The 27,577-nt window shown below is 41.7% G+C and overlaps 1 protein-coding gene and 1 pseudogene across 2 annotated transcripts in view; one reads left to right on the top strand and one right to left on the bottom strand.

The window, feature by feature from the left end:
- GARNL3 (GTPase activating Rap/RanGAP domain-like 3) overlaps positions 1-27,577 on the top strand; it is a 177,348-nt gene that overhangs the window by 76,375 nt on the left and 73,396 nt on the right. For both annotated transcript variants that reach the window (XM_011931358.1, XM_011931359.1), the window contains 4 exons: positions 14,340-14,439; positions 16,172-16,290; positions 20,896-20,960; positions 23,911-23,974. In XM_011931358.1, coding sequence (XP_011786748.1) covers positions 14,340-14,439; positions 16,172-16,290; positions 20,896-20,960; positions 23,911-23,974 — 348 coding nt within the window. The remainder of the gene's footprint in view (positions 1-14,339; positions 14,440-16,171; positions 16,291-20,895; positions 20,961-23,910; positions 23,975-27,577) is intronic.
- LOC105504129 lies at positions 2,468-10,095 on the bottom strand (annotated as a pseudogene).

The following is a 27,577-nucleotide window of genomic DNA, read 5'->3' as shown; positions in this document are numbered from 1 at the left end:
GTTAGCCAGGATGGTCTCGATCTCCTGACCTTGTGATCCGCCCATCTCGGCCTCCCAAAGTGCTGGGATTACAGGCTTGAGCCACCGCGCCCGGCCGATTCTAAGCTTCTTAAAGCTGTCTATAGCAATTTAAAACGTAAGTCTTCTTTTCAATTTGCAGCACCTGACTTAGAGTTTAAATTCATCTAATGTACTCATTAAAACTGTTCAGTTTCTCTTGTGAGAAAGACATGTTTCAATTGCTATTTCCCAAGCTATCTGTTGAGTGTGGGTGTATATTGTTTTTGTTTGGTTAGTAGAATTACTCACACAATTTATAGCCAGAACAAGAACCTCTAGCCTCTCTGAATGACCTTCCACTCAAAATAGTGATGGTAATAAATGTCTAAAATGTGTCTGGGGTCTGCCCCAACTTGATATCACCAAACATGTTTCCAAGTTTTTGTTTTTTGTTTTTTGTTTTTTTTTTTTTTTTGAGACAGAGTCTTGCTCTTGTTGCCCAGGCTGGAGTGCAATGGCACAATCTTGGCTCACTGCAACCTCTGCCTTCTGGGTTAAAGTGAGTTTCCTGTCTTAGCCTCCCAAATAGCTGGGATTACAGGCACTGCCACCATGCCCAGCTAATTTTTGTATTTTTAGTAGAGACGGGGTTCCACCATGTTGGCCAAGCTGGTCTCAAACTTCTGCCGTCAGGTGATCCACCCACCTTGGCCTCCCAAAGTGCCAGGATTATAGGCATGAGCCACCATGCCCAGCCTGCTTCCAAGTTTTCTTAGAAAAGATGGTTTTTAACTATACGCATAATACTCTACCGCATGATGCACCATCACTTCTTTATTTCCCAGTTGTTCATTTCTATCATTTTGTACTTGTAATTTTTTATACTATAAATAATATTGTAATGAACACCTTCATCCATAAGTTTTATGCGAGACAGGTTATTTCTTTAGAATAATATCAAAGAAGTGGCTTACTGGTTCACACAGTACATTTGGTTTTGAGGCTTTTAATATAATTTACCAAAGAATCTCCAGAGTAGCTCAAAAAAGTCCTACCGACAGTATGTTATTGTGTCCACAGAGTCAGCTTGCTAACAATGAAGCAAATTCAGCCACAAATGTATTAGAGTCTCACCCATCTCAAGACTATCACATCAAAGAAGCAAGAAGATACATAACTGGTGAGGAAGCCAAATTCAAATTCTTTAAAAAAAGAATCACTCAACTTTATATCTGTAAAATAGTCAACAGAAATGCTTCCCACAAAAAGTCTACAAGGCTTTTCCAAAAATAAAGGTAAAAAGAGAGAAGGAGAAAAGTCAGGCCAGGCCTGTAATCCCAGCACTTTGGGAGGCCGAGGCGGGCGGATCACGGGGTCAGGAGATTGAGACCATCCTGGCTAATATGATGAAACCCTGTCTCTACTAAGAATGCAAAAAAGTTAGCTGGGCATGGTGGCGGGCGTCTGTAGTCCCAGCTACTTGGGAGACTGATGCAGGAGAATGGCGTGAACCCAGGAGGCAGAGTTTGCAGTGAGCCGAGATCGCACCACTGCACTCCAGCCTGGATGACAGTGTGAGACTCCTTCTCAAAAAATAAAAGAAAAAAAAAAGAAAGAAAAGTCAGTCCCAAATGACCAAAATTTTTTATTTGACTAAATTCTATTCCATGCATAAGTGTGACAGTGTCCCGTGTTTATCTGACTTTGGCAATAAAAAAACAAGCAGCCTTGTACAGAACAGTGAAAATGCCAAGGACGAGGGTAGTCTGCAGTTTTACTGTAGAACATGTATCTTTTTTTTTTTTTTTTTTTGAGACAGAGTTTCACTTTTGTCACCCAGGATGGAGTGCAATGGTGCAATCTTGGCTCACTGCAACCTCCTCCTCCCAGGTTCAAGCAATTCTCCTGCCTCAGCCTCCTGAGTAGCTGGGATTACAGGTGCCAACTACCACACCCGGCTAATTTTTTTGTTTTTGTTTTTGTTTTTTTTTTCAGATGGAGTCTCGCTGTGTCCCCCAGGTTGGAGTGCAGTGGCACAATCTCTGCTCACTGCAAGCTTTGCCTCCCGGGTTCACGCCATTCTCCTGCCTTAGCCTCCCAAGTAACTGGGACTACAGGCACCAGCCACCACACCCGGCTAATTTTTTGTATTTTTAGTAGAGACCGGTTTTCACTGTAGCCAGGATGATCTCAATCTCCTGACCTTGTGATCTGCCCGCCTCGACCTCCCAAAGTGCTGGGATTATAGGTGTGAGCCACCGTGCTCTGCCAATTTTTTTGTATTTGTGGTAGAGATGGGGTTTCACCATATTGGCTGGGCTGGTATTGAACACCTGACCTCAGGTGATCCACCCACCTTGGCTTCCCAAAGTGCTGGGATTACAGGCATGAGCCATCATGCCTGGCCATATATACATTTTTTTAAAGGCCTGTCTCCTTTGGCCATATCAAAATTAAGCTCAGGTCATTAAAAACAGACAAATTTTCGAAACCATTTCTTTACTTCTGCAGTATCTTTGATGCTGTCATCATCTACCTCTGGCCAGTTTTCCTGAATAGCATCAATTACATCATCTGTAAAGTCTCCCTGAATGATAATTTCTTCCTTTTCTGTTACTGAGGCACCGCAGAATTTTTGAGCAAAAAATCTTTGTGCTTTTTTAAGATCAATTTCAAAAGTTAGAGACCACACATTCATGTTACATGTTTCTTCTCTGCTTTCGGAATTTTGGCTGTGTAACCTCTTCTGGTATGGCCTTCTTTTCTTTGTTTTATTTGACCCTTTTCATCTCTCTTGTATTTTCTTCTCCTCTTCTGCCCCTGCTGTTCCTTGACCCTCATTCATTCCAGCTTCTTGTTTGGGTGCATTTTCTTTTTTGTTTTGTTTTTTGAGACATGGTCTCACTCTTGCCCAGACTGGAGCACAGTGGTGGGATCTCAGCTCACTGCAACCTCCACCTCCCAGGTTCAAGTAATTCTCCTGCCTCAGCCTCCTGAGTAGCTGGGACTACAGGCATGCGCCACCATGGTTGGCTAATTTTTGTATCATTAGTAGAGACGGGGTTTCACCATGTTGACCAGGCTGGTCTTGAACTCCTGATCTCAAGTGATCTGTCCGCCTCGGCCTCCCAAAGTGCTGGGATTACAGGCGGGAGCCATCACGCCCGGCCCTGTTTGGGTGAATTTTCTACAGTAAGTTTTGCAAATTCATTTGGAAAATTATTCTCTAACCATTGTCTACATTTAGCAACATTAGGCATATACTTACAGTGGCCTATTGGTAATGAACAGACTCCACAATAAAGGACTCACAGTGGGTAATCAGCCTTAACTTGGCACTGTTCCTTAGGTCTCTCTGCACTTGGCCCCATTGGATTCAGAAATGTCTGCAGCCGTTTCACAAACGCAGGTGGTTCCCTCCGCTATTGCCAGTTGAAGTGACACATGGAACTATCGTCTGTATTTTCCACTCAGAGTTTCTATTTATGTTCTCCATAGCCCCAGAGTGGAAGTCTGAGCCCTCTTCAATGTGACATCTGTTGTTTTCCTCCTAAGACACAGGATCACTTCCATCATTGTCATCCTTATTGCTGTTCTTTGGACACATGTGAGGTTGTTAATGAACATTTTGGACTGAAGTGCTCAGAACTGAACACAGGGCTCTGGGCACGCTCCACACAGTGACAGAGTAGAGCAGGCTCATCGCCTTCCTTGCTGTAGACACTCTACCTCTTTTTTTCTTTTTTTTTTTTTGAGACGGAGTCTCGCTCTGTCGCCCAGGCTGGAGTGCAGTGGCCGGATCTCAGCTCACGGCAAGCTCCACCTCCCGGGTTTACGCCATTCTCCTGCCTCAGCCTCCCAAGTAGCTGGGACTACAGGCGCCCGCCACCTCGCCCGGCTAGTTTTTTGTATATTTTTAGTAGAGACGGGGTTTCACCGTGTTAGCCAGGATGGTCTTGATCTCCTGACCTCGTGATCCGCCCGTCTCGGCGTCCCAAAGTGCTGAGATTACAGGCTTGAGCCACCGCGCCCGGCCCACTCTACCTCTTTTTATGGACCCTGATGACTCATGAATCTACAATATGCTACTTGGCCCACCCCCCAGCTTTTTCACATGTGCTGGTGTTTAGCTGTGGAGCAGCACTATGATATAATGAAGACTATTTTGGAGTCAAACAAACCTGGGTTCAAACCTCAGCTCTACTACTCTCTAGTTTACAATTCAGTGTCTCTGTGCCTCAATTTCCTAATGGGTAAAAAGGGAGGGGAATCCTTCCTTATAGCACCTGACCTTGTCCTTGAGTAACTTGTATTTTGTATCTAAGTGTAGGATCTTGCATTGTCTACATTGAATTTAATCTCATTAGTGTGTCTCATAATTCCTAATTGTCAAGATTTTTTCGTAACATCTTGATTCTGTCACCTGTCCTGTTAGCTAACCCACTGAGCAGCTTTATTTTACCTTCAGATGTGCTTGTCTTGCCATCTGTGTGCTTATTCAGATTATTAATTAAAATGAGTGTGACCCCTGGGTGATCACTGGGGACCTCCCTTACAGCTTACTTGTGTGTATCAATTAGTAGATGGTGCAGCAGAGGGGACAATCTTTCAGCTTTTTACAAATCTGTCTTCCTTAGCATGGGGAGAACTCTTTTATACACTGTTGGAGGATATGTAAATTAGTACAATCTTTTGGGAAGGCAATTAGCAATAATTAAAAATGTGTATACCACTTGGGAAGACCTTCTATTGCTAGGATGTATATTGTAGCATTATTTAAAATAGGAAAAAAACGGGAAACAACATCAGTTTCTTTCAGTAGAGGAATTATTATGTAAACTATGGTCCATTTACACAATGAAATGGTTACTAGCTATTAGAATAAAGTAGACACATGTGTACTGCTGCAAAAAAAAAAAAGTGTTTAAGATACAGTGTTAGACATAAAGGCAAGTTCCAGAATGACTTGTTTAATATCATGTCATTTTTCTTAAAAACAAAAAATGGTAAATATGTTTGTCAAGATGCGAGAAAATTTCTAAAAAGACACATAAGAATATAATAGTAATCATTTCTGGAGAATGGAAATGGGAGCTCAGGATGGAAACTGGAGGACCTTAACTTTCCACTCGATGCCCTCGTATACTGTTTACATATTTTACAAGTCTATATTCATTCAACTGAAGTGTTGAATTTTTTAAAAGAAGAATCTATGTAGTTGTTAAAAAGAACAAAATAGATCTATATGTACTGACACAAATATTCTGAAGATATTTTCTTTAGCGGAGAAAAATTTTTCAGTATAGTATCTATACTACTGTCCCATTTATGAAAACAAATTATGCATATGTGTATATAGGTTTATGTATGTGTACATATTTTTGTATGTATATATGTGTGTGAATGTGTGATATGTGTGTATGTATGTATAAAGTAAACACATCTTTGTAAATGCATAAAAAGATCCGGGATTATTCAGACCAATCTGGTAGCACGGTTGTTACAGGGAAAAGAAGTAGGCTGGGTCATGGAGGATGGGGGAAAGAAAAAGATTTTAAGTTTTGTGTGGTTTCACGTTTTTATAATCAGCTTATATTCATGCTTACATTTGTAATTTTTTAAAAAGTTTTAGTTTGTTTTTTAAAAGAATCCATCTTCCCTACTGCTATGTTATCTCAGCAGTTTAACCTAGGAACTGAAGTAAAATCAGCGTAACTTCTTTCATTCATGTATTGAACTCACTCTGGAAAAGATTCTATGAAAAAATCAAAGGAATTATTTCAAAACTGTGGATACCGTTCGTATTCTGAGTGTCTGTATTTTGTGGATTCCCTGCTTAAAGTCAAGTATTTGAGAACATTCAAATAAAATCAGGGTGTCATATATGGATTTTGATTACATTCTCCTCAAAATATCCTGGCCAGATTCAGTCTTCCTCCATCACATCCCACAAGTATAAGCAGGAGGTAGGGGAAGATAATGAAGGCAATGAGAAGCTTTGGTGGGCTTTGGATCTGATTTGCAGAAATTATTCAGGACTTTTGGGTCTCTGTGGGCATGTACAGGCATGAATTCAGCATGGAACAACTTGAGTTCATTTCCCTCCACTGTAGCCTTTCACAAATGTTTACCTAAAGGTCATAAAAGAAGCATCAGTGTTTGCAGTGTTAAACTTCAGTTGTCTGGAAAATGTACTCATCAGCTTATTTTCTCCTAACTTTCTAGTTGATGTCAAATAAATAATGTGTTCCTGTTTCATTGTCAACTTAAACTGCTATAGACAGAGCTTCTGTATCTCCAAGATCTTTTGTAAAATAGGTGATACTTAAATTAGTTAGGATTTATTGTAGGTTAAAACCACAATTAGGTACTACTTCACCCACTCCAGAAATGCAAGGACTAAAAAGCTAAAAGTTTGGTCAGAGAATGTGGAACAACTAGAGCTCTCAGATATCTTGCTAATGGGAGTTTCAATTAGCGTGTGTATATCCTCTTTGGAAAATTTTTTGGCAGTTATCTACTGAAACTAAACACACGCATCGTCTGTGTCCCCGGATGTATACCCAACAGAAATGAGTGCTTGTATCCACCAAAAGACAGACACAGTAATGGTCATAGTGGCTTTATTCTTTTTTTTTTTTTTTTGAGACAGAGTGTTGCTCTGTCACCCAGGCTGGAGTGCAGTGGTGTGATCTTGGCTCACTGCAACCTCTGTCTCCCGGGTTCCAGTGATTCTCGTGCCTCAGCCTCCCAAGTAGCTGGAACTACAGGCATGCGCCACCATACCCGGCTAATTTTTTGTATTTTTTGTATAGACAGGGTTTAGCTCTGTTGGCCAGACTGGTCTCAAACTCCTGACCTCAGATGATCCACCCACCTCGGCCTCCCAAAGTGCTGGGATTACAGGCGTGAGCCACTGAGCCCGGCCAGTGGCTTTATTATTAATAGCCAAAAACCAGAAACAATTCAAATGTCCATCAGTAGAAGAATTAATGCATAAATTGTGGTATTCATCCGGTGGACTACTACATGACCGTGAGAAAGAGCGAACCACTGCCACACCAGTGACACGGGCGAATGTCGCAGACCAAATGACAAAGGATAAAAAGCCTGACTCGAATACACATCGTATGATTTCATTTCTGTAACGCTCAAGAGCAGGTAATCCACCATGATGGAAGTTAGGACAGTGGTTCTCTTTTGGCATAGGCTTGAGTAATGACTGGGGAAATGAACAAGGAAGCCTTCTGGAATACTGAAAATATTTTCTGTATTGATCTAGGTAATGGTTATGAGGGTGTATAAATGTAAAAAAAAATATTCGGCTGTACACTTCTTTGTGCACTTTACTGTCCACTAGTTCTACACATCATCAGAACCTGGAGCTTGTGTTCAGAGTTCTTCTTCAGGGTCCTGGGAAAAGCAGGATTTTTTTGTTGTTTTTTTGTTGCCTAGTCGCCATTGCTTTTGTCAGTTCCTGCGTATATTTTTGTCTTTACACCACATCAAATGTGGTTTTAGCAAGGGATGGGAAGTGTCTTGCTCTGTGAGACTCACAACATTTTTGGAGTTGGGTTATTTCCCCTGTATTTTGGTTAAGTATTCAGTGAAGAGGAAAGTGAAATAGGTAACTTTTATTTTAATGTATTTTAATTTTTAATTTAATTTTTTTTTTTTTTTTTTTTTAGAAACAGGATCTTGTTCTGTTGCCCAGGCTGGAGTGCAGTATCACTATCATAGCTCACTGCAGCCTCAGCCTTCTGGGTTCAAGTGATCCTCCCACCTCAGCCTTCCAAGTAGCTGGGACTACAGGCACACACCACCATACCTGGCTACTTTTTATTTTTTTTGTAAAGACAGGATCTAACTGTGTTACCCAGGCTAGTCTTGAGCTCCTGGCCTCAAGTGATCCTCCGAACTCGGCCTCTCAAAATGCTGGGATTATAGGCATGAGCTACTATGCCCAGCCCAGTGAATTTTCGTCATTAAAGAAAACTCCTCACATTGACAGTTGGTACTCAGCATGCCACTGCCTCTGGAGTCCCATCTCTCCCTCTGAGATGCTGAGCGGCGCCTTGCGCCTCCCTGTGGTGTTCCATTCTGCACTTGGCAGTGTTCTGATCTCTGGGAGGCAGACAGATGCAAGTGCTTTGGAAGCCTAGAGTTTGTAGGTCATTTTCCATGCCGTTGAATCCCTTTGGAAATCTGGTAAAACCCATAGACCCCTTTTCAGAAAACATGAAATTAAATACATAGAATTACGAAGGAAAACAGTTGTATTGGAATAATTATCAACAGGATTTTTGAAACCTAATTTATGATACAGTAATATATATGATTTTAAAATACATTAAGTAGGCTGGATGTGGTGGCTTATGCCTGTAATCCCAGCACTTTGGGAGGCTGAGGTGTACGGATGACTTGAGGTCAGAAATTCGAGACCAGCCTGGCCAACATGACGAAACCCCGTCTCTACTAAAAATACAAAAATTAGTCAGGTGTGGCCGGGCGCAGTGACTCACGCCTGTAATCCCAGCACTTTGGGAGGCCAAGGCGGGCAGATCACGAGGTCAGGAGATCGAGATCATCCTGGCTAATACGGTGAAACCCCATCTCTACTAAAAATACAAAAAGTTAGCCAGGTGTGGTGGTGGGCACCTGTAGTCCCAACTACTTGGGAGGCTGAGGCAGGAGAATGACGTGAACCCAGGAGGCAGAGCTTGCAGTGAGCCGAGATCAGCCTGGGTCACAGAGCAAGACTCTGTCTCAAAAAAAAAAAAAAAAAATTAGCTGGTGTGGTGACACACATGTGTAATCCTGTCTACTCAGGAGGCTGAGGTAGTAGAATTGCTTGAACCTCGGAAGCAGAGGTTTCAGTGAGCCGAGATCACACCACTGCACTCCAGCCTAGGCAACAAAGCAAGACTCCGTCTCAGTAAAAAATAAATACCTTAATTAATTAAAATACATTAAATAATAAATCTAGCAGCAGGCCTCATAAATACTGTAATTTTGAAGAGTGAAGAGTGTAAACAGTATTTTGAGATAATCTGCAATCACTATAATGAATTTTGAAAATATCTTTGATTTTTTTTTTTTGTCAGCATGGTTACCAGGACTGTCCATTCTATAGTTTTTTTGCATGTATTCATAACTGAATGAAACATTAAATTTTAGTTAGAAGTTAGGGAAAATAAAGTTATATTTGTTTTGCCCCATCCAAGTTTATACCCCCCTTTCTGTGCTGGATTCTTTTAGAACTGGCATAGAGCATTGTTTCTCAAAGTTCAGTTTTCATCAGAACCACTTGTAAAACAGACACTGGTGCCCCATTCATAGAGATCTTAAGGAAGAAGTTTACAGTGGGCCCAAGAGTGCACATTTTAACAAATTTGAGAAGCACAGAACTAAGATCTGTTGCTGCTACCTAAAAGAAACTTCTCTGTGCCATCCACGCATCTCTTGGAGGCCCCAGAGGTTTAAATGTCCTGAGGACAGCTTAAGAGTTTACTCTCTAGGCGAGAGAGAAAGACGTTCATGACAGTGTTGCTTTTAGTAGAACAAAGAAAAATAACTGATAGGCAACTGATCAAGCACAATAATGTGCAATTATGTGGTAAATACATGGAATTGTTATGATATAAATACATATTTATTAATAATCATAGTGGGAAAATGTGATACCAAATAGGATGCATAGTATGATCTTTATATATGCAAATGAAAATTGTGAAACAATACGCGAAAATGTTAATTTGAAAATACAGGTGATTTTTGTTTAATCTTTGCTTTCTAATAAGGCTAACAAGTTTTTTTTTTAATGTATCAATGAAATAAAAGTTTTTTAAAAATCCAAAAAATAAAAAAAAATTTTTAAAAAAGAGTTTACTCTCTAGGCTCTGCTCTAGCTTTCTAGGATCCGAGGCCGTGGGACCATGATACCAACCACTGTGGAGTCTGGCTGAGGCCAGCTTCCTTGGCTGGACTCCCCCTGTGTCTGGTCAGCTGATGCCTGAGGCTGGCTGGTGGGTCATGCCATCGCTGCATGCCCTGCAGTGGCATAGTGGAAAGACCTGAAGACTGCCAGTAGTTCATGGTTATAAAGTAAATAACTGTTGATACTGAACCATGCAAAAATCCTACAAGGAACAAAGTCCAATGATATGCTTTCACCAAAAGGTCAAAACTAAGAGGTGATGTCTTGAATAGGTGATCAAAATTAACATCACCACTGAGGAACAGATGGGTATTTTGAAATATCATAAGCTGAGGACAAACCTCACTTACATGGTATTCCAGCCAAGTCTGCCTACCCTGAATCTAACTGGGGAAACATCAGACAAACCCAGAATGAGGAGGGGAGATGCTGCGTTCTTCAAAAATGTCAATGTCAGACACAAAGGAGGGAGCTATAGACGCTGGGGCCTACGGGGGTGGAAGGTAAGGATTGAAAAATTACCTATTGGGTGTTATGCTGATTACCTGGGTGACAAAATTATCTGTTGACCAAACCACTGCAACACACAATTTGCCCATGTACCAAGCCTGCACATGTACCCCCTCCAACCTAAAATACAAATTGGAAAGAAAAAAAAACTAGAGACAGCCAAAAAAAATGTCAATGTCATAAAGACAAAGAGTCTGTGGAAATGTTGCAGATGAAAGGAGTCTAAAGAAACACAATGAAATGATCCTGTACTGAAGAGAGAAAATGCTTAAAATGACATTGTTGACTCAATTGACAACACTGGAATACAGATGGTATCAATGTTAAACTTAGAAAAGTTGATAAAGCTCTACTGTGGTTATGTAAGAACATAGCCCTACTCTTGCGAAATACAAACTGAAGTATTTAGGGATGAAGGCTATTATTTTACATCTGAATCTTAAATGGTTCAGAAAAAATATTGTATATGTGTGTATGTTTGTATGTGGGGGGTGGTGTGAACAAATGAGCCAGTGGGGTAAAACATTAACTGTAGACAAATCTGGTAAGTAAAAGGTAAACATGCTTTTTTACACTGCTATTATTCTTTCAGCTTTTATATAAATTTAAAATTATTTCCAAATAAAAATGTATATGTATGTAGCACTAGCTGGTTTTTTTAAATTCCAGAAAATCTGATAAAAGCAAAATAATACTAAAATTTTCACCTACATTTTTACTCCTTAATAGGCTTAAGGCCGGGCGCGGTGGCTCAAGCCTGTAATCCCAGCACTTTGGGAGGCCGAGACGGGCGGATCACGAGGTCAGGAGATCGAGACCATCCTGGCTAACACGGTGAAACCCCGTCTCTACTAAAAAATACAAAAAAATAGCCGGGTGAGGTGGCGGGCACCTGTAGTCCCAGCTACTCAGGAGGCTGAGGCAGGAGAATGGCGTAAACCCGGGAGGCGGAGCTTGCAGTGAGCTGAGGTCCGGCCACTGCACTCCAGCCTGGGCGACAGAGCGAGACTCCGTCTCAAAAAAAAAAAAAAAAATAGGCTTAAAAGGCAGGACATAAAAAAGGACACAGAAGAAGACGTAATGGTTAAGATAAAAAAAGAAAAAAGAAGAAACCTCTGGAATTGGAACTGGTTTCAGTTCAAGCTCCACTACTTATTATCTCTGTAACCTTGGGCAACATGTTTAAACTCTCTCAGTCTCAATTTCCTCATCTGAAAGTAGGGGGATAAAATAGAATCTATCTCATAAAGTTGATGGATGGTTCTGGAGATAATGCATATAAAATACTTAGCCTAATACTTGGCATTTAGCACTCTCTCAACGCATGTCAGTATTTCCAGAGCAATGACAAGGACAGAAAGCTTCCCATTTCATTTTGTAAGGTAATGTAACCCTGAAAGCATGACAGAAACACAAATAGAAAGGAAGCCTATAGATCTATCACACAAACAAATATGATACATAAATCATTTGTTAATGTCAAGCAGTCTATTAAAAGAATAATATACCATGACCTAGTAGGGTGCATTCCAGAAATTAAGAACTTTTCAATGCCAGAAGAGCTATTACTATATTCGTTATTCATTCGTTACATTATATACTATGATTCCCCCCATTTAACCTGTTCTCTCAATAGTTGCCCCCGAAAAAAGCTTTTGGTAAATTTAATTTTCGTTCCTGAGAAAAACCTCTTTGTAAACTTCTAATTGAAGGAAACATCTTCAGCGTGAGAAAGAAACTGACCACAGACATCTAGTAAATCGCTAGAGGCATGTCAAAGTCAGAGAGCATGTTCCAGTAGTCTGTCTTACATATGTGGCACAATGGAGATGTCAACAAAGCTGCAATAGAGTGACATCAGTCATGCGGGAAAACTGACATCTAACACAGTCTCAGCCGAGACCATGCAAGTTTCAGACATTAATTGTAAACAGTAATTTAATGCCTTATAAGGATTGAGAATGATAGAGTGTTCAATAAGTAGAACTGAGTTAATTGATAAATGATTTGGGGAAAATTGATCCTTACCTCAGAGCATACATCAAAATAAATGATAAGGAATGAACTATAAAAATGAAACATCTAAAAGAATATAGAGGTAAACAGTTTCATTAATGCTGGGATGGAGGACTTTTTGATACTAATTAGGCAAAAGCCATAAAGGGAAAAAAATGAAAAATTTGCTTATGCAAACATTTTAAAACATCTATGTGGCCAAAAATAGCATAGAACAAGTTTAAAAGCAAAAATTTGCCGGGCGCGGTGGCTCAAGCCTGTAATCCCAGCACTTTGGGAGGCCGAGACGGGCAGATCACGAGGTCAGGAGATCGAGACTATCCTGGCTAACATGGTGAAACCCCGTCTCTACTAAAAAATACAAAAGACTAGCCGGGCGAGGTGGCGGGTGCCTGTAGTCCCAACTACTTGGGAGGCTGAGACAGGAGAATGGCATGCACCTGGGAGGCGGAGCTTGCAATGAGCTGAGATCCAGCCACTGCACTCCAGCCTGGGCGACAGAGCGAGACTCCGTCTCAAAAAAAATAAAAATAAAAAATAAATAAATAAAAGCAAAAATTTGATCAGAAGAAATTATTTGCAATCTGTTTCAAATATTTCACAAAAGAATACAATAATCAGAAAACTGGCAAGGACATAAACAGGTAACCCACAAAATAATTGTAAATGACCAGTAAAAATATGGAGAAAAGCTACAATCTAAATGGCATACAGGCCAGGCATGGTGGCTCACGCCTGTAATCCCAGCACTTTTGAGAGGTCAAGGATCACTTGAGGCCAGGAGTTAGAGACCAGCCTGGCCAACATGGTGAAACTCCATCTCTACTAAAAATACAAAAATTAGCCAAGCAAGGTGGCATTCGCCTGTGATGCCTGCTACTCAGGAGGCTGAGACAGGCAAATCACTTGAACCTAGGAGGTGGAGGTTGCAATGAGCCAAAATGGCACCACTGCACTCCAGCCTAGGCAACAGAGTGAGACTCTGTCTCAAAAAATAAAATAAAAATAAGTATACAAAGAAACACAAATAAAAACAACGTTGAGATTACGTTTTGCCATTAAATTGTAAAGAGGCAATGTTGACAGTATAGGGAAGATGGCACCCTCAGCCATTGCTGGTGAAACTATAATTTTGTGCCAGTCCTTCTAGATGTCCGATTGGCATTGTGTTGCAGACCCTCGACAATGTACATACCCTTTGACAAAGCAATTTAACTTCTAAGAATTATCCTAAAGAAATAATTGAACAAGTAAGTATGCAAACGTGGAATTAGAAGATGATAAATGTTATTTACAATAACAAAAAATTGGAAGCAGCCTAATTGTCCAGTATTATTAGTTATGTCTATATAAATAAAAGGGTATAGAGCCAATAACATAGGATTATATTTATTGACATGTAAAAAAGTTATTGTCAAAGCAAGCCACAAAATATATTCAATATAATTTCATCTTATTAAGAAAAATACATATGTATATGCATGGGGAAAAAAAAAAATACCAAAACATGGATGGATTCTAGATGAATTGTGCCTATTACAGAGGTAACAAAAAGAAGGGGGTTCCTCTAGGGGGCACCAACTCCCAAATATTGTGGAAGTTTCAGCCCAGAAAGGAGAGGTACTTGGTACCCGTTTTAGGAACAGCTGAACTCACTGGTTCACTGGTTATTTTTCCTACACCCCAAAGGCTTCCTGGATGCTTCCACGATGTGAATTTAGACAGCGTGTCTTTTTGAATGAGAACATGCAGCCACAGCCCTTGGGTGTATGCTTTTAACAATGATTTTTCTGGTTCTTTGGCCTCTGGTTCACTGCCAGCTTCATGTTTTCTTTCTGAATAAGCCTCTTAATGTCACAACTTTGTTCCATTACAGAATGCAACTGCTCTGCCTGGTACTTGGCGAAGAACAGACGTGCACTTAGAGAACCCGGAATACCACACCAGATGGTATTTCAAATATTTTTTGGGACAAGGTAATTATGCTATTGTGGTGGTAGGGAAGAAAGGGTATTCAAAATGGAAGTTAGTGTTAGTATAATTTCTGGTATCCTATATGAGTGAAACTAGCCATTTTAGAAACACTAACATCAGGGCATTTCACTTCAAGGTCAGTAGTAAGCTTTGTAGGTTAAAGGATCCAATTCAGAGTCTCAGCCCTGTTCAGAGTCTCAGCCCTAAGAGTTTTTGCTCATAGTTTCCTTTTTTTATGGACAGTCATTTTTATTCCTAGAGAGCTAAAGGAGATTAGATCATCTGAAAAAGTGATTTGAGAGATAAGATGGATTTTCCAGGGTGGAAAAACAACTTTAGACTTAACAAGGCAATTGCCCTGTCTATATTGGGTTTTGAATACTTAGTTCAAGGCAATGAGGGAGATAACTGGTTCCCTGAGCTCCAGGGCCTGTATAGAACTAGAGAGACATTAGACTGTAGACTCTGGCATCAGTCATACATTCAACCATGACAAGTATTTATCACCTACTACATGCCAGGCAATGTGCAGAGCAATGGGGATACAGTGGCAAAGACACTCATGATATGGGTTTGGATCCTGATCCTGCCATTATTAATCAAAGGACCTTACACTAGCTACTCTCCATTTCTCTGAGACTCGGTTTTCCTTCCTGTAAAGTGGAGATATTACAAGTGCATATCTAATAGGTTTGAATGGAAGTTTCAGTGAGATATGCAGGAATAACACTAAGCCCAGTGCCTGACACATACTAACAGCTCAGTCATTAATAGCTGTGTACATTTAAAGTGAAGGGCTCAAGTGAAAATATACAGAAAGGTGGAAAACAGGAGTGTGGCTAATTACAAAAGATTTGGGGAATGGAAGAATAATCACTACTTTGGGATTCAAAATGAGTTAGAGAAATTTTTTCTCAGGCTAATGTATTCATTTGTAGATATGATGCTTGAACGACAAAATGATAGTGAGCAGACCTAAATGATGCCTTTAAGGAAATCTGACTCTGTGTTATTGTAAGAAGTTCCTTTTTTTGGCCAGGCAAAATTTACTGGTGTGTGGGGGATATAGAAGCATTTATTTTAAAAAAGGAAATCAGCAGGAAAGCCATCATCTTCCCAAATGCTTGCAAGTAGTGCTCAGACCAGTGAGTACTTTAGAGAAAAATGGTGCCATGAGTTTGGATGCCTTCAGGTGCAGTAACAGAAAACCTGACTCAAACTGGCACAAATAGTAAAGGATATAACAAAAAACCCAGAGGCAGGGCAAGCCCCGGGGTTGGGGGATTCAGAGGCCCAGTAATGTCAAGGACCCAGGCCTTTTCCCTTTTTCTGCTTCCACATCCTTAGTGTGGCAACTTGGCACTTGGGCTGGCCCTGTTCAGGGTCACAAGATGGTTTCAGCAATTCCAGGCATCACTTCTAGACTCCACCAGTCCAGAGGAAGAAGAAGGCAGTATTTAGAAGTGAGGAAACCTCTCTAAAAGCCCCTTGGCAGATTTCTGCTCCCATCTCATTGGCCAGAATTTGATCACATGTTCATTCCTGAACCAGTCACAAGCAAGGGAAAGAAGAATGCATGATCCCCCGAGAGAGATCAGGTCCATCCCAAGCTGGCTTTGGGATGATTATTCCCTGAGCATGTGGGAAGGGCTGGACACCACCTGCACTGTCCTCTACCATCTGTGACTGGCAGGATCAGTTGCATTCTCACTGTTCTAAACCTTTCTTTTCCAGTCCATCAGAACTACATTGGAAATGATGCAGAGAAGAGCCCTTTCTTTTTGTCTGTGACCCTTTCTGACCAAAATAATCAACGTGTTCCTCAATACCGTGCAATTCTTTGGAGAAAAACAGTAAGTATATGGCTCATACTTGATGCAAAATTTATGCATCAGTTTCGGGAGATAACCCCTGTGATGGGGAACTGTGTGCCAGTTTCTTCCAGGGCATGCCTCAGAGTCTTCTTGTGATTCACCTCTGAGAAGTTGACAGTGCCTTTGCCCAAAGCACCTTATTTTCTGCACCAGGAGACTGTTTCCTGGCCTTTAAAAAAAAAAAAAAAAACTTATTTATTTTATGCTTGCCAATTACAGCATTCTAGTCTCTTCTGGTTTAAATATTTTCTTTGAGATGACTCTGTCTCTTTTGGGCAAAGAATCAAGCCTTTCCAATTTTTTTGCCACCTCCTGCTCCTCTTGCAGTTGGTATTTGTGCACATGGGGAGGGAGCTTATGAGACTTAATGGTCACAGAAGAGAACCGTGGACCCACATGGGCGCTCTGAGTTCTGTCTGATTTCCATTGTGGAGTGACTAATCCAACCTCTGAACTCGTGACCACGGAAATATAATTGATTCCTCTGGCTCTTTTGGGTCATTGGAAAGCATCTGCCCCTGAAACCCATGGTGCCACCTATTTGCCTCTTGTTGTAAAGTCACTCCTTGTCCTGATCCCAGGTCTCCGCTAGTCTCTGAATCTCTCAGAAGCTCTCCATCCCCTCCTGGGGCACATCCTCTGTGAACCATAGGTCAGATGTGAGGAGGCAGGACCATTGCCATAGGCCTGCATGTGTCATACTTCTGGTCATTAACACTTGCAGCCACTGAGTTGCTACCCTTCACCAAGTTCAAACCAGGTGCTGCCTGGACTTAAGATTCCTGTGCGAGGCCATGCCCGGGAAGGGGCCTCTGATTCAAATGCTCTCAAGTGCCTCCAGGTCTTCCCTTGACAGATTTACAGCATCCCACAATGCCTTCAAAGCCTGTCCTTGGCATGGGGGCATCAAGGACCCTGGCATCCACCTCTTGGCCGGCCTTCCTTCCTTCCATCCTTCTCTCCTTCCTTCCCCTCATCCTTCCTCCCTCCCACCCCTCCTTCGCCCTCCCTCTAGGCAGGAGAGGGTGGGTTTCCCCCTTCTTCCACCTTCCTGGAGTGGACTTTCTCAATGTCTATCTTCTTCCTCCAGGAAGTAGCAATCACATCCTCACTGAGATGACTGCCATGTATGAGGGGAGACAGAATGAGACAAATACAGGGGGAGCATTTGCTTATTTTAATTTCCAAAGATACTGTCTGTATGACATTATAAGTTGTGATAAGCACTCTGAAGACAGAGAATGACAGAGCGTGCTGCAGGAGCCCTGCTTAGATGAGACAGTTTAGGGAAAGCCTCCTGAGGCGGCGCCCAGCAAACAGAAGCCTGAAGGATGGAAGGAAACCGGTCATTTGACGAGTAGAAGGGGAATCAGGGAGTGTTCCAGGTAGAAGTAGCAACAAATGCGAGACAAACAAGGGTTACTTGTACCTGGTATTAGAGAAGTCAAGGACGTGGAATTTAAACCCCAGGACCGCTGTGAAGGCAGCATAGGGGCAGGGCATGATGAAAAGTGCCAGTGCCTTCACCCAACACCTCTTCCCTTGGCCTTCAGTTATGTGTCAAAGACAGTGAGAGGGTTCCCAGCCGTTGATGTAAGTGCTGAAGGGAGGGAGGAACTGAGAAATCAAAAGTGAGCATTGGCACAAGGGGTCAGTTATTAAGCCCCTCTTGGCCTAAAATAGTGCTAGAGGCTATGGGAAGTCCACAGAAGTATGTGACTCAGCCCTCGCACTCCCAACTGCCAGCATATCTCTTGTAGGTTATAAAGCAGTTATAAAACTAGCTAGGCCCGGCACAGTGGCTCATGCCTGTAATCCCAACATTTTGAGAGGTCGAGGTGGGAGGAGCACTTGAGCGCAGAAGTTCAAGACCACCCTGGGCAACATAGCGAAACCCTGTCTCTACAAAAAACAAAATAAAAACTTAGCCATGCATGGGGGCTTACACCTGGAGTCCCTGCTCCTTGGGAAGGTAAGGCAGGAGGGTGGCTTGAGTCCAGGAGTTCAAGGCTGCAGTGAGCTATGATTGCACCAGTGCACTCCAGCCTGGGCAACAGAGCAAGACCTTGTTGCTACAAAATCAGAGAGAGAGAGAGAGAGGAAGAGAGGAAGAGAAAAGAAAAGGAAGGAAGGAAAGAGAGAGAAGAAGGGAAGGAAAGAAGGAAGGAAGGAAGGAAAGAAGGAAAGGAAGCGGGAGAGGGAGGGAGGAAGGAGAAAACAACTAGCTAAACATAACTCTGTGCAGTCTTGCATATCTCTACTGTATTTCTTCTAAATACACAGAAATGGCTCACACAAATAAAATATGAAAAATGATTTGTACTTATTGTAAAAATTCCATCCAAACAATATAGCAAGTGAAAAGAATTCAACTACTCAGAGATAATCACTGCAACAGGCTTCTAGACATCCGTCCATGTAGACACACACCTGCACACACACATCTGTTACACAGGGTAATCTTCGACGTGCACTTCTGCATCCTGACTGTGCTCACTGGGTGTTGCCTGATATGTACATGCACTTGACTCTAGCTGAACATTTGGTATTTCTGCTGAACACAGAACCATTTTTCTTGAACATTGACTCTGGAAGCTACAAAAGGGAGGAGATAAGGAAGAGTTTTACCAGTTTGTGGTGAAGAAAAACAGAAACCCACAATCCCAGGAGCCTTGGGTTTCACACCCACGTGGGCAGGTCACGAAGGTGTCACTGTCACCCAGTACAGCACTGGAGCCCTCTGCTGTGCCACACATTTCCCCTGAGCTGCCCTTGGCTTCTCTTTAAAACTGCCTTTGGGCTGGGCATGGTGGCTCATGCCTGTAATTCCAGCACTTTGGGAGGTCAAAGCAGAAGGATCACATGGGACCAGGAGTTTGAGACCAGCCTGGGCAACATAGTGAGACCCTGCCTACTACAAAAAAAGATAAAAATAAAACTGCCTTTGATGTGTTAGGTAAGAAGAAAAGGTAGACAAGGTAAGATCTGAGCTAGAGGGGCAGATTCAAGACAATCTCCTAGACAGGGGATGTAGTGTAGGCTGGGGCCAGTTAAAAAGCAAAGCCCCAGAAGAACTCGGGTTTCAATGGGAAGGATCTGTAGAATCAGAAAACATGTATTTCTATCTTAATATTCCTCTATAATATTGGAAAGAAATTTAATCTCTGTAACACAAACTACAAAAAGAAAAGTTCGGCCCAGTTTCCGTGGCTAATGGAGAACCCATAAGAAGGGCTCTCTAGTGCAGCTTCTCATCCTCAACTCCAAAGACATCCTCCTCCCTGGCCTGGAGAGGGGTGAGAGTAGCAGGCCTCCAAGGGTGTAGGCATAAAAGTTTTGTTTATGCAAAGAGACTGTGGGCTTGGAAAGTTCAAAGAACTTCTCTCCCTTTTACTATTGTTCAGAGCTTGGACAGATGAATTGGCAGGTGTATCCCAATAGCACAAGAAAAATCACATTTCTTTGCCTGTTCCCTAAAAGAAACGTTCTTACCCTCCTCTAGCCGTTTGTGCTGACAATTTTATTACTAGTCAAAATCAGGAAGAAAGTTTTAAATGTGCAGTATATGATAATCCCGTTTGCTAACTGTGTAGTGTGAAGCCTTTGTGGATTCTAAATCTATGTCACCTCTTCTTAGACGATTAGGAAGAGAATAGCACTCATCTGTTCTGGGTGGTGTGGACGTGAGACTGAATCAGTTAGGCAATTCTTCTTTCCCGTTTTAGTCAAAATATATTCATTGAGTATTCCTATGAATGAGTCATAGTTGGTATTCATTTAGGAGAGAAGAGACTTTAAATAAGAAAACACAGATAAATATAAAAGCATGCATTATGACAACCTCTCTGAAAGATTCAGGGGATTTCTAGTTCCAAAAGTTTTTGACTGGGAGACATTATTTTTGGGTCCCATTGAACATGTGGAGACTGTTGTCTTATAGTCTTTGAGGCTTATTTGATGCTTGGCTCAGAGACCGAATTCCCAGCCAGGCACAGTGGCTCATGCCTGTAATCCCAGCACTTTGGGAGGCTGAGACAGGCAGATCAACCTGAGGTCAGGAGTTTGAGACCAGCCTGGCCAATATGGCAAAACCCCATCTCTACTAAAAATTAGCCGGGTGTGGTGGCGCATGCCTGTAATCCCAGCTACTTGGGAGGCTGAGGCAGGAGAATCACTTGAACCCAGGAGGCGGAGGTTGCAGTGAGCAGAGAGCACACCACTGCACTCCAGCCTAAGTGACAGAGCCAGACTCTGTCTCAAAAACAAAAAAAAAAACAGAAAAACAAATTCCCTCCTCATCTGGTTCAGATGGCTCAGGTGCTCTCCATAATACCTAAGACACTGAAGACCTGTATGTTGAAGGCCATGCTGAAATTCACACATGTTGGGGTGGAGAGAGCCTGGAAGTCGCTATCCAACCTGAGCAAGATTGTTTTCAGTCATAGAATGTGTTTATTCATATACATGCCCCTTGAGGAGAAAAGAGAAAGACTGGGCATGGGTTTCTTTTGAATGACCAGAGAGGCTCTTTTGGAGAAGGAAGTTGTAGAACTTGTCACTGATTTGATGTTTGGACTTTTCCAGGGTACCCAGAAAATATGCCTTCCCTACAGTCCCACAAAAACTCTTTCTGTGAAGTCCATCTTAAGGTGAGTTCTAATGGGTAGAAAGCCTATGCATGGATTTGGAGCCCTTTATACACTGTTTTTTCCTGTAATCATTCTGATGTTAACTTTCCATCGTCTTGAGCCTTGACTGTGTGTGAGACGTTTTGCTAAGCACTTGGCATGACATGCATCACCTCATGTCATCATCACAGCAACCCTGTAGGGCAGGTGCTGTGACTGTGCCCATTTTATAGATGAGGAAATAGAGGTTCAGAGAGAGAAAGCCAAGATCACATAGCAAATGTGTAGTGGAACCAAGGCCTGAGTCCAGATCCAACTGATTTTGAGCATTGCTCTTAGACATCTCTCCATACTACATTAGTTGCCAGCTTCTTTTTTCTTGCACACACTCAGATACTTTAGTTTTATAAAGATAATCAAGTAATATTTTTCCTTCCATTTTTTCCACCTTGAAATAGAAACCCAGATGTCAGCAAAGAATGTACTTATTCTTCACCAGACAGAACGTTAAATGGATGGAACATCTGGCTGCTGCCTGCTCAGCCGCCTCTTGTGCCCCCACCCTCCCACCTCCCTCTCATCTCTCTCCCATGCTTAGGTGGCAGCCTCCCCTAGGGATTGCCACCACTTGGATCCAGCCTGTTGCTTTGTTACCAGCTAAGATGTTACATCATAGTAATGGTAGCTTCTGTTTGTCAGGCACTGTGCTGAATGCTTTATGAATGGTCTCTGAGTCAATCTTTAAACTAGCTCCACAAAAGTAGATCTATTATTATCTCCACTCCACTTATCAGGAATTGGAGCCTCAGAGAGGTGAAGGGATCTGACAAAGAGCTCAGAGCTGGTAAATCAAGAGCTGGAGTCCTGTGACTCCAGAATTTGGGCTGTTTAACCACCAATGCCCTATTGTGTGAAGGACAAAGCTTACCTCATAGCCCTGGTGATTTCCTCTCTATTCATCTGCAGCTACATGGTGGTAGATGTGTTTCCAGTGTTCCCAGGTGACATGTAATAGCTACAACTCATTGTTACCAAAATGGCTCTTACAGCGACAAACTTGACTATATCTATTGGGGATTGCATCTCCCTGATTAAAAGGCACTAAGGCCAGGCTCACTGGCGCACACCTGTAACCCCAGCACTTTGGGAGGCCGAGGCAGCTGGATCATGCTGTCAGGAGTTCGAGACCAGCCTGACCAACATAATGAAACCTGTCGCTACTAAAATACAAAAATTAGCCAGGTGGGGTGGCACACACCTGTAGTCTCAGCTACACGGGAGGCTGAAGTGAGAGAATTGCTTGAACCCGGGAGGTGGAGGTTGCAGTGAGCCGAGACCACTCCATTGCACTCCCGCCTGGGTGACAGAGTGAGACTCCATCTCAAAAAAAAAGGAACCAGGCCGGGCGCGGTGGCTCAAGCCTGTAATCCCAACACTTTGGGAGGCCGAGACGGGCGGATCACGAGGTCAGGAGATCGAGACCATCCTAGCTAACATGATGAAACCCCGTCTCTACTAAAAAATACAAAAAACTAGCCGGGCGAGGTAGCGGACGCCTGTAGTCCCAGCTACTCGGGAGGCTGAGGCAGGAGAATGGCATAAACTCGGGAGGCAGAGCTTGCAGTGAGCTGAGATCCGGCCACTGCACTCCAGGCCAGGCGACAGAGCAAGACTCCGTCTCAAAAAAAAAAAAAAAAAAAAAAGGAACCAAGATTAAGAAGTGAAAAACGTTATATCCCACTTTCAAGCTTAATTTGGTCTCCAGATTGCAGACCTCTTCCTGTCTGCTCTGTGCCTTCTGATTTTTCTTCTGAGCAGTTCTAAAGCCTGAGTTAAGCCTCTCCACCAAGAGGCTAACATTTTTCCTGAGCACAGAAATATGCTGCTGCTTTCAAGAAACTATAAATCTTAATTTGCTTGGAGAGTAATACCTTAAATTATACCGGTTTAAGATTTCTGTGAATTCTTTTTTCTAAAAAGAAGTTTACTCTAGCTCCTTTCTTCTCTGTTTAAAAACTAGGCCTTTCATTTTGTTATAATTTCATTTAGTCTTATGAGCAAGGCTTAGCTTTTCAGTACACCCTCATAGGCAGAGCAAGGTACAGCAAGATTTTAAAGATACGACAAACTACACATTCTATAGTTGCTGCCAGCAGAAGAAAAGATTTTATCTTCTTTTGTTACAAGAATGAGAACTTGAAAACTTAAAAGGAAATTAAAGTATAAATACTATAGAGTCACATAAGCCTGGATTCAAGTCCTGGCTCTGCTCTTTACCAGATTTTTATCCTGTTATTTAACTTCTGAGTTTCAATTTCCTCATCTTTAAAATGGAGCTAAAATACTACTTGCCTCATAAGAACTAAATGAGACAATTCATGAAAAGCATTTATCACAGTGTCTGGTGTGTTGTAAGTACTCTAGAAGTTCGTTATTATTTTTAATTTTCACTTATAAATATTGGAATATTAGCTGAAAGGAACTCTAGAGATCATCTATTTCAATCTCCTTGTTTTACCTCTATAGGAACTTAGATTCAAGGGAATTTACATTGCTTGTCCAAAGTAAAACATTGTAAAAAGTCTTGTTAAGGATGGTCTTTTGCCCTATGTGGCATAGAAATGTCAGTCAAATCTTAATTACATTCATCACTTTTAGTAAATAAAAATAAGAATCTGGAAGAGTAGCCAAGGTTACTTGAAACAGATATTCCTGGTTTCTCTCTCCTTCTGAGTGTCACTAGGAGCCAGTAATATAAGTCAAGTACATGTGGTATTGGTTACTTTCATCTCTTTGTTCATTGATCACTCATTTGTTGATTTGTATCTTCTGAGTGAGTGTCAGGCCCTTTAGGGAAAACAGCTGTGATTTTTCTAGAAGCTACTTTTTAGCTTCTCTGAAGAACCAAGTCTTGCTCTATGTTATTTAAGTTTCCAGCATGCTGCAGCTCATCCTGTCCATTCTATTTCAGTGCCATGAATCTGGACAAATTTGAGAAAGGCCCCAGGGAAATTTTTCATCCTGAAATACAAAAGGTAACAGAAAATTTTATGCTTCATAATGATACAAAATTGATTACAGTGTTAGAATAGAGCTGACAGGTCATCAGTAATCCTTAGCCTAGGATACAAAGCGAAATCACCTATGCAACTTAAAAAAAACCATCATGGTAGAACCTCACACCTAAGGTTCTGATTTGATGGGTGTAGGGTAGGGCCTGGGTATCTGTGTTTTTCAGAAGTTCCTCAAGTGATTCTGATGCATAGCCACTCCTGAGAACCACAGAGTTGTCCTCAGTCCACGAACCAGTAGGGTGTACATTCAGAAAAATCTTACTGGCTTAAAAGCCACCCTTTTTACTGAGTAATATAGAACTGTGTGGAATGTTAAAGAAATTTTTTTTTTTAATTTGAGACAGGGTTTCGCTCTGTGGCCCAGGCTGGAGTGCAATGGTGCGATCTTGGCTCACCGCAACTTCCACCTCCCGGGTTCAAATGATTCTCCTGCCTCAGCCTCTCGAGTAGCTGGGATTACAGGTGCCCACCTCCATGCCCAGCTAATTTAGTAGAGACAGAGTTTCACCATGTTGGCCGGGCTGGTCTCAAACTCCTGACCTCGGGTGATCCACCTGCCTCAGGCTCCCAAAGTGCTGGGATTACAGGTGTGAGCCACCACGCCCAGCCCGGAATGTTAGGGAATATTAAAGAGATTTTTTAAAAATTAATAAATCAAAACGTGGTTGATTGAGCTCTTACTCATGTAGTAGACTGTACTGGGTACCATCAAGGATAAAAGGTATCCAGAAAGCCATCCCTATTTTCTTAGCTCTTACTGTTAAGGGAAAACAGTCTGCCTTGGGAGTGAAAAAAATTAGTCATAATTTAGGTGATGGTTTATCAGAAAAATGTCAACCAAACTTTTGTCTTGTAGTTATAACCAATTTAGCTTTGAAACTTACAAACACAGCCGGCACTAATAGTGTGCCCATCATGTGTGAAGCAGAGATTGAAGTAGTTGGGTACGCCAGGGATGGGCGACAAGGGAAAAGGCTGGAGAGGCAGGCTAGAATTCTATCCAGGAGGCAGCAGGGAGCCAGTAGAACCTTGAAGCAGGAAGCATCATGCTCAAATTTGCTTTTAGGTAAATAGTAAGAGGAGGATTGATTGGAACATGAACAATTTTTGCTTGCATGTCTTTAAAATATGGTTAGCTTTTAAAATAAGGTTATTGACTCTTGGCTTACCCCAAATATAGAGAGTTGTGAATTCCCATATCTTTTGTTTTGATGTAATTTTTAAAATAGTATTTACACCCAGCCTCAACCTCAGACAGAACTCAGGCAAAAATGGGTATGTTAGGTTAAACTGTAAGCGACTTTAAGCCATCCAGGCTTATTATAAGTGATACTTTATAGCAAATTTTAAAACAAACTAGAATTATAAATATGTGAGTGCCCGTGTGCTCTTATGACTTCACTCACACAGGTTATTATTCCTAATCCTTCTTTAAGCCTTGGTCTGATCCCCCACACCAACTCTGCTTCCCAGACACTGAGCCCCCAAACCCACAGAGCCAGCTCTGTGACACTTCTTTCTGCCTCTTGCTACTGAGCCAGTTCCCTCAGCAGAGCTCATCTCTGCTCAGTCATCCCTGTCTGATTTCTCTAGAAGAGGAAAAGAAAAAAAAAAAAAGATATAGCAACATTCTGCCTATTTATATCACAACTCTGTGCCTGTTTTTACCAAAAGGTACTTTTATGTTTTCCTATATTTGTGTTTTGGCTCTTTTCCCCTTAACAAAAGAAACCATTTGTGAACTTTCCCCTTGTCCTCTGTGTGTGTGAGTGTGCATGTGTGTGTGAATTTGCACATGTATGTGAGGCTCAGAGATGCAGGGTGAAGGCTGTCATCACATTTCTGTAGATTTCTCTTAGGAACAGTTGAGCAACAGGCTTTAGGTAGAGAGGAAAGAGTTCTTCAAAATGGTAGGAGCCAGAGAGTAAACAGAAAGTAAACCAATTGTGTTATAAAGAAGGCATCTTTCCACAAAGAGGGAAGGTGGCTGGTGCTGTTTTTAAATGTTATTTGTCTGTTTCTGGCTGCTATACTGTAGTGACATTTTCCTTGACCAAAATCCAGAAGCAATGTGTGATTAAGCTAGCTTTAAATGGATAGAGAAATCAGGGTATCTGTGTGTTTCTTCCCATTCCTACCCATCAGGTTTGTTTCCCAATAGTTGTGATATGTTTCCTGAATGACCAGGTATTTTATAAAAACCGGTAGAACTAAATTTGATTTTTAAAACATTTCTAGGTTTAAAAAGTGTATGTAAAATCACTCTCCCAAATCTCATATATATGAAAAAAAATCAATGTCAGCCTCAAACTAATGATTAGAATCATGCATACATCAAAAGCAATGCCAGTAGGATTGTATTAATAAACACTATTACTGGCCAAAATTATACCTTCTGGGCTAAAATTACACACCAGAAAGCAGCAAAAAGAGGACTTCCAATGCTCACAAATTCAGGAACAAGAATATTTTAAAAATCTGAATCGTGTTAAGTGGGACATTGGCAAACCAGGGCAAATTGCAGGACTATTCGCTTCTGAACAAACGTAATCCAAAATACAGAAACTGCAACATAAATGTAACCTGACAGCCTATGACATCCCTCCTGCCTCTACAGCTGAGTGTTGAGACTCTAGCCCTGAGCTCAACCGGGACTCCTGTTGCAAGGCTCTGATTCCTTCAGCCTAGCCCACTGAGGAGCAGCCTGTATTACCAGGTCAGGGACTGGTTGCAAAACATCCCAGTCCTAATGCTTGCAGGGCTAGTGGCAATTGAGAAGCTGAGAGGTGTGACCCTTTTCTTATTCACCACAGTTAGCATAGAAGGAGCACTAGCCTGGGTGTTAAAAGGACTGGGCATGAGATTCAAAGCTGACACTTACAGGCCACATGACCTTAACTGGAGATCCAGTTCCTCCATCTGTGATTCAGGAACAATTAAACTGCACCCCCCATAGATATAGATATAGATATAGATAGATAGATAGATAGATAGATAGATAGATAGATAGATAGATAGATAGATATAGATATACACCTACTGATGTACCCATAAAAACTAAAAATAAAAAAATTAATAAAAACCACAAGGTGTTGAGAAAGATCATGGAAAGAGAGAATTTTGTAATTACATATACAGTGACATGCAAACATAAAGTCCCAATGTAAAAAATGTATAACATAATTTTATTTTTTCCCAGAATTCAGAAATAATACAGCCAGGCGTGGTGGCTTGCGCTTGTAATCCCAGTACTTTGGGAGGCTGAGGCAGGAGGATCACTTGAGCCCAGGAGCTGGAGACCAGTCTGGGCAATATAGTGGAACCCCATCTCTACAAATAATACAAAAAAATAGCTGGGTGTGATAGTACACGCCCATAGTCCCAGCTACTTGGGAAGCTGAGGTGGGGGGATTGCTTGAGCTCAGGAGTCAAGGCCTCAATGAGCCAAGGTTGCACCACTGTGCTCCAGCCTGGGGGACAGAGCCAGACTCTGTCTCTTTAAAAAAACAAAAAAAGAATAAAATAATAAAAAGATGGCTGAGTTGTTTTTTTTTTTTTTTTTTT

The sequence above is a fragment of the Colobus angolensis genome, unplaced genomic scaffold (genome assembly GCF_000951035.1).
Source record: "Colobus angolensis palliatus isolate OR3802 unplaced genomic scaffold, Cang.pa_1.0 Scaffold9, whole genome shotgun sequence".
Classification (NCBI taxonomy): domain Eukaryota; kingdom Metazoa; phylum Chordata; class Mammalia; order Primates; family Cercopithecidae; genus Colobus; species Colobus angolensis.
The sequence above is the reverse complement of the archived record's forward strand: the minus strand, read 5'-3'. Positions and strand labels throughout refer to the sequence as shown.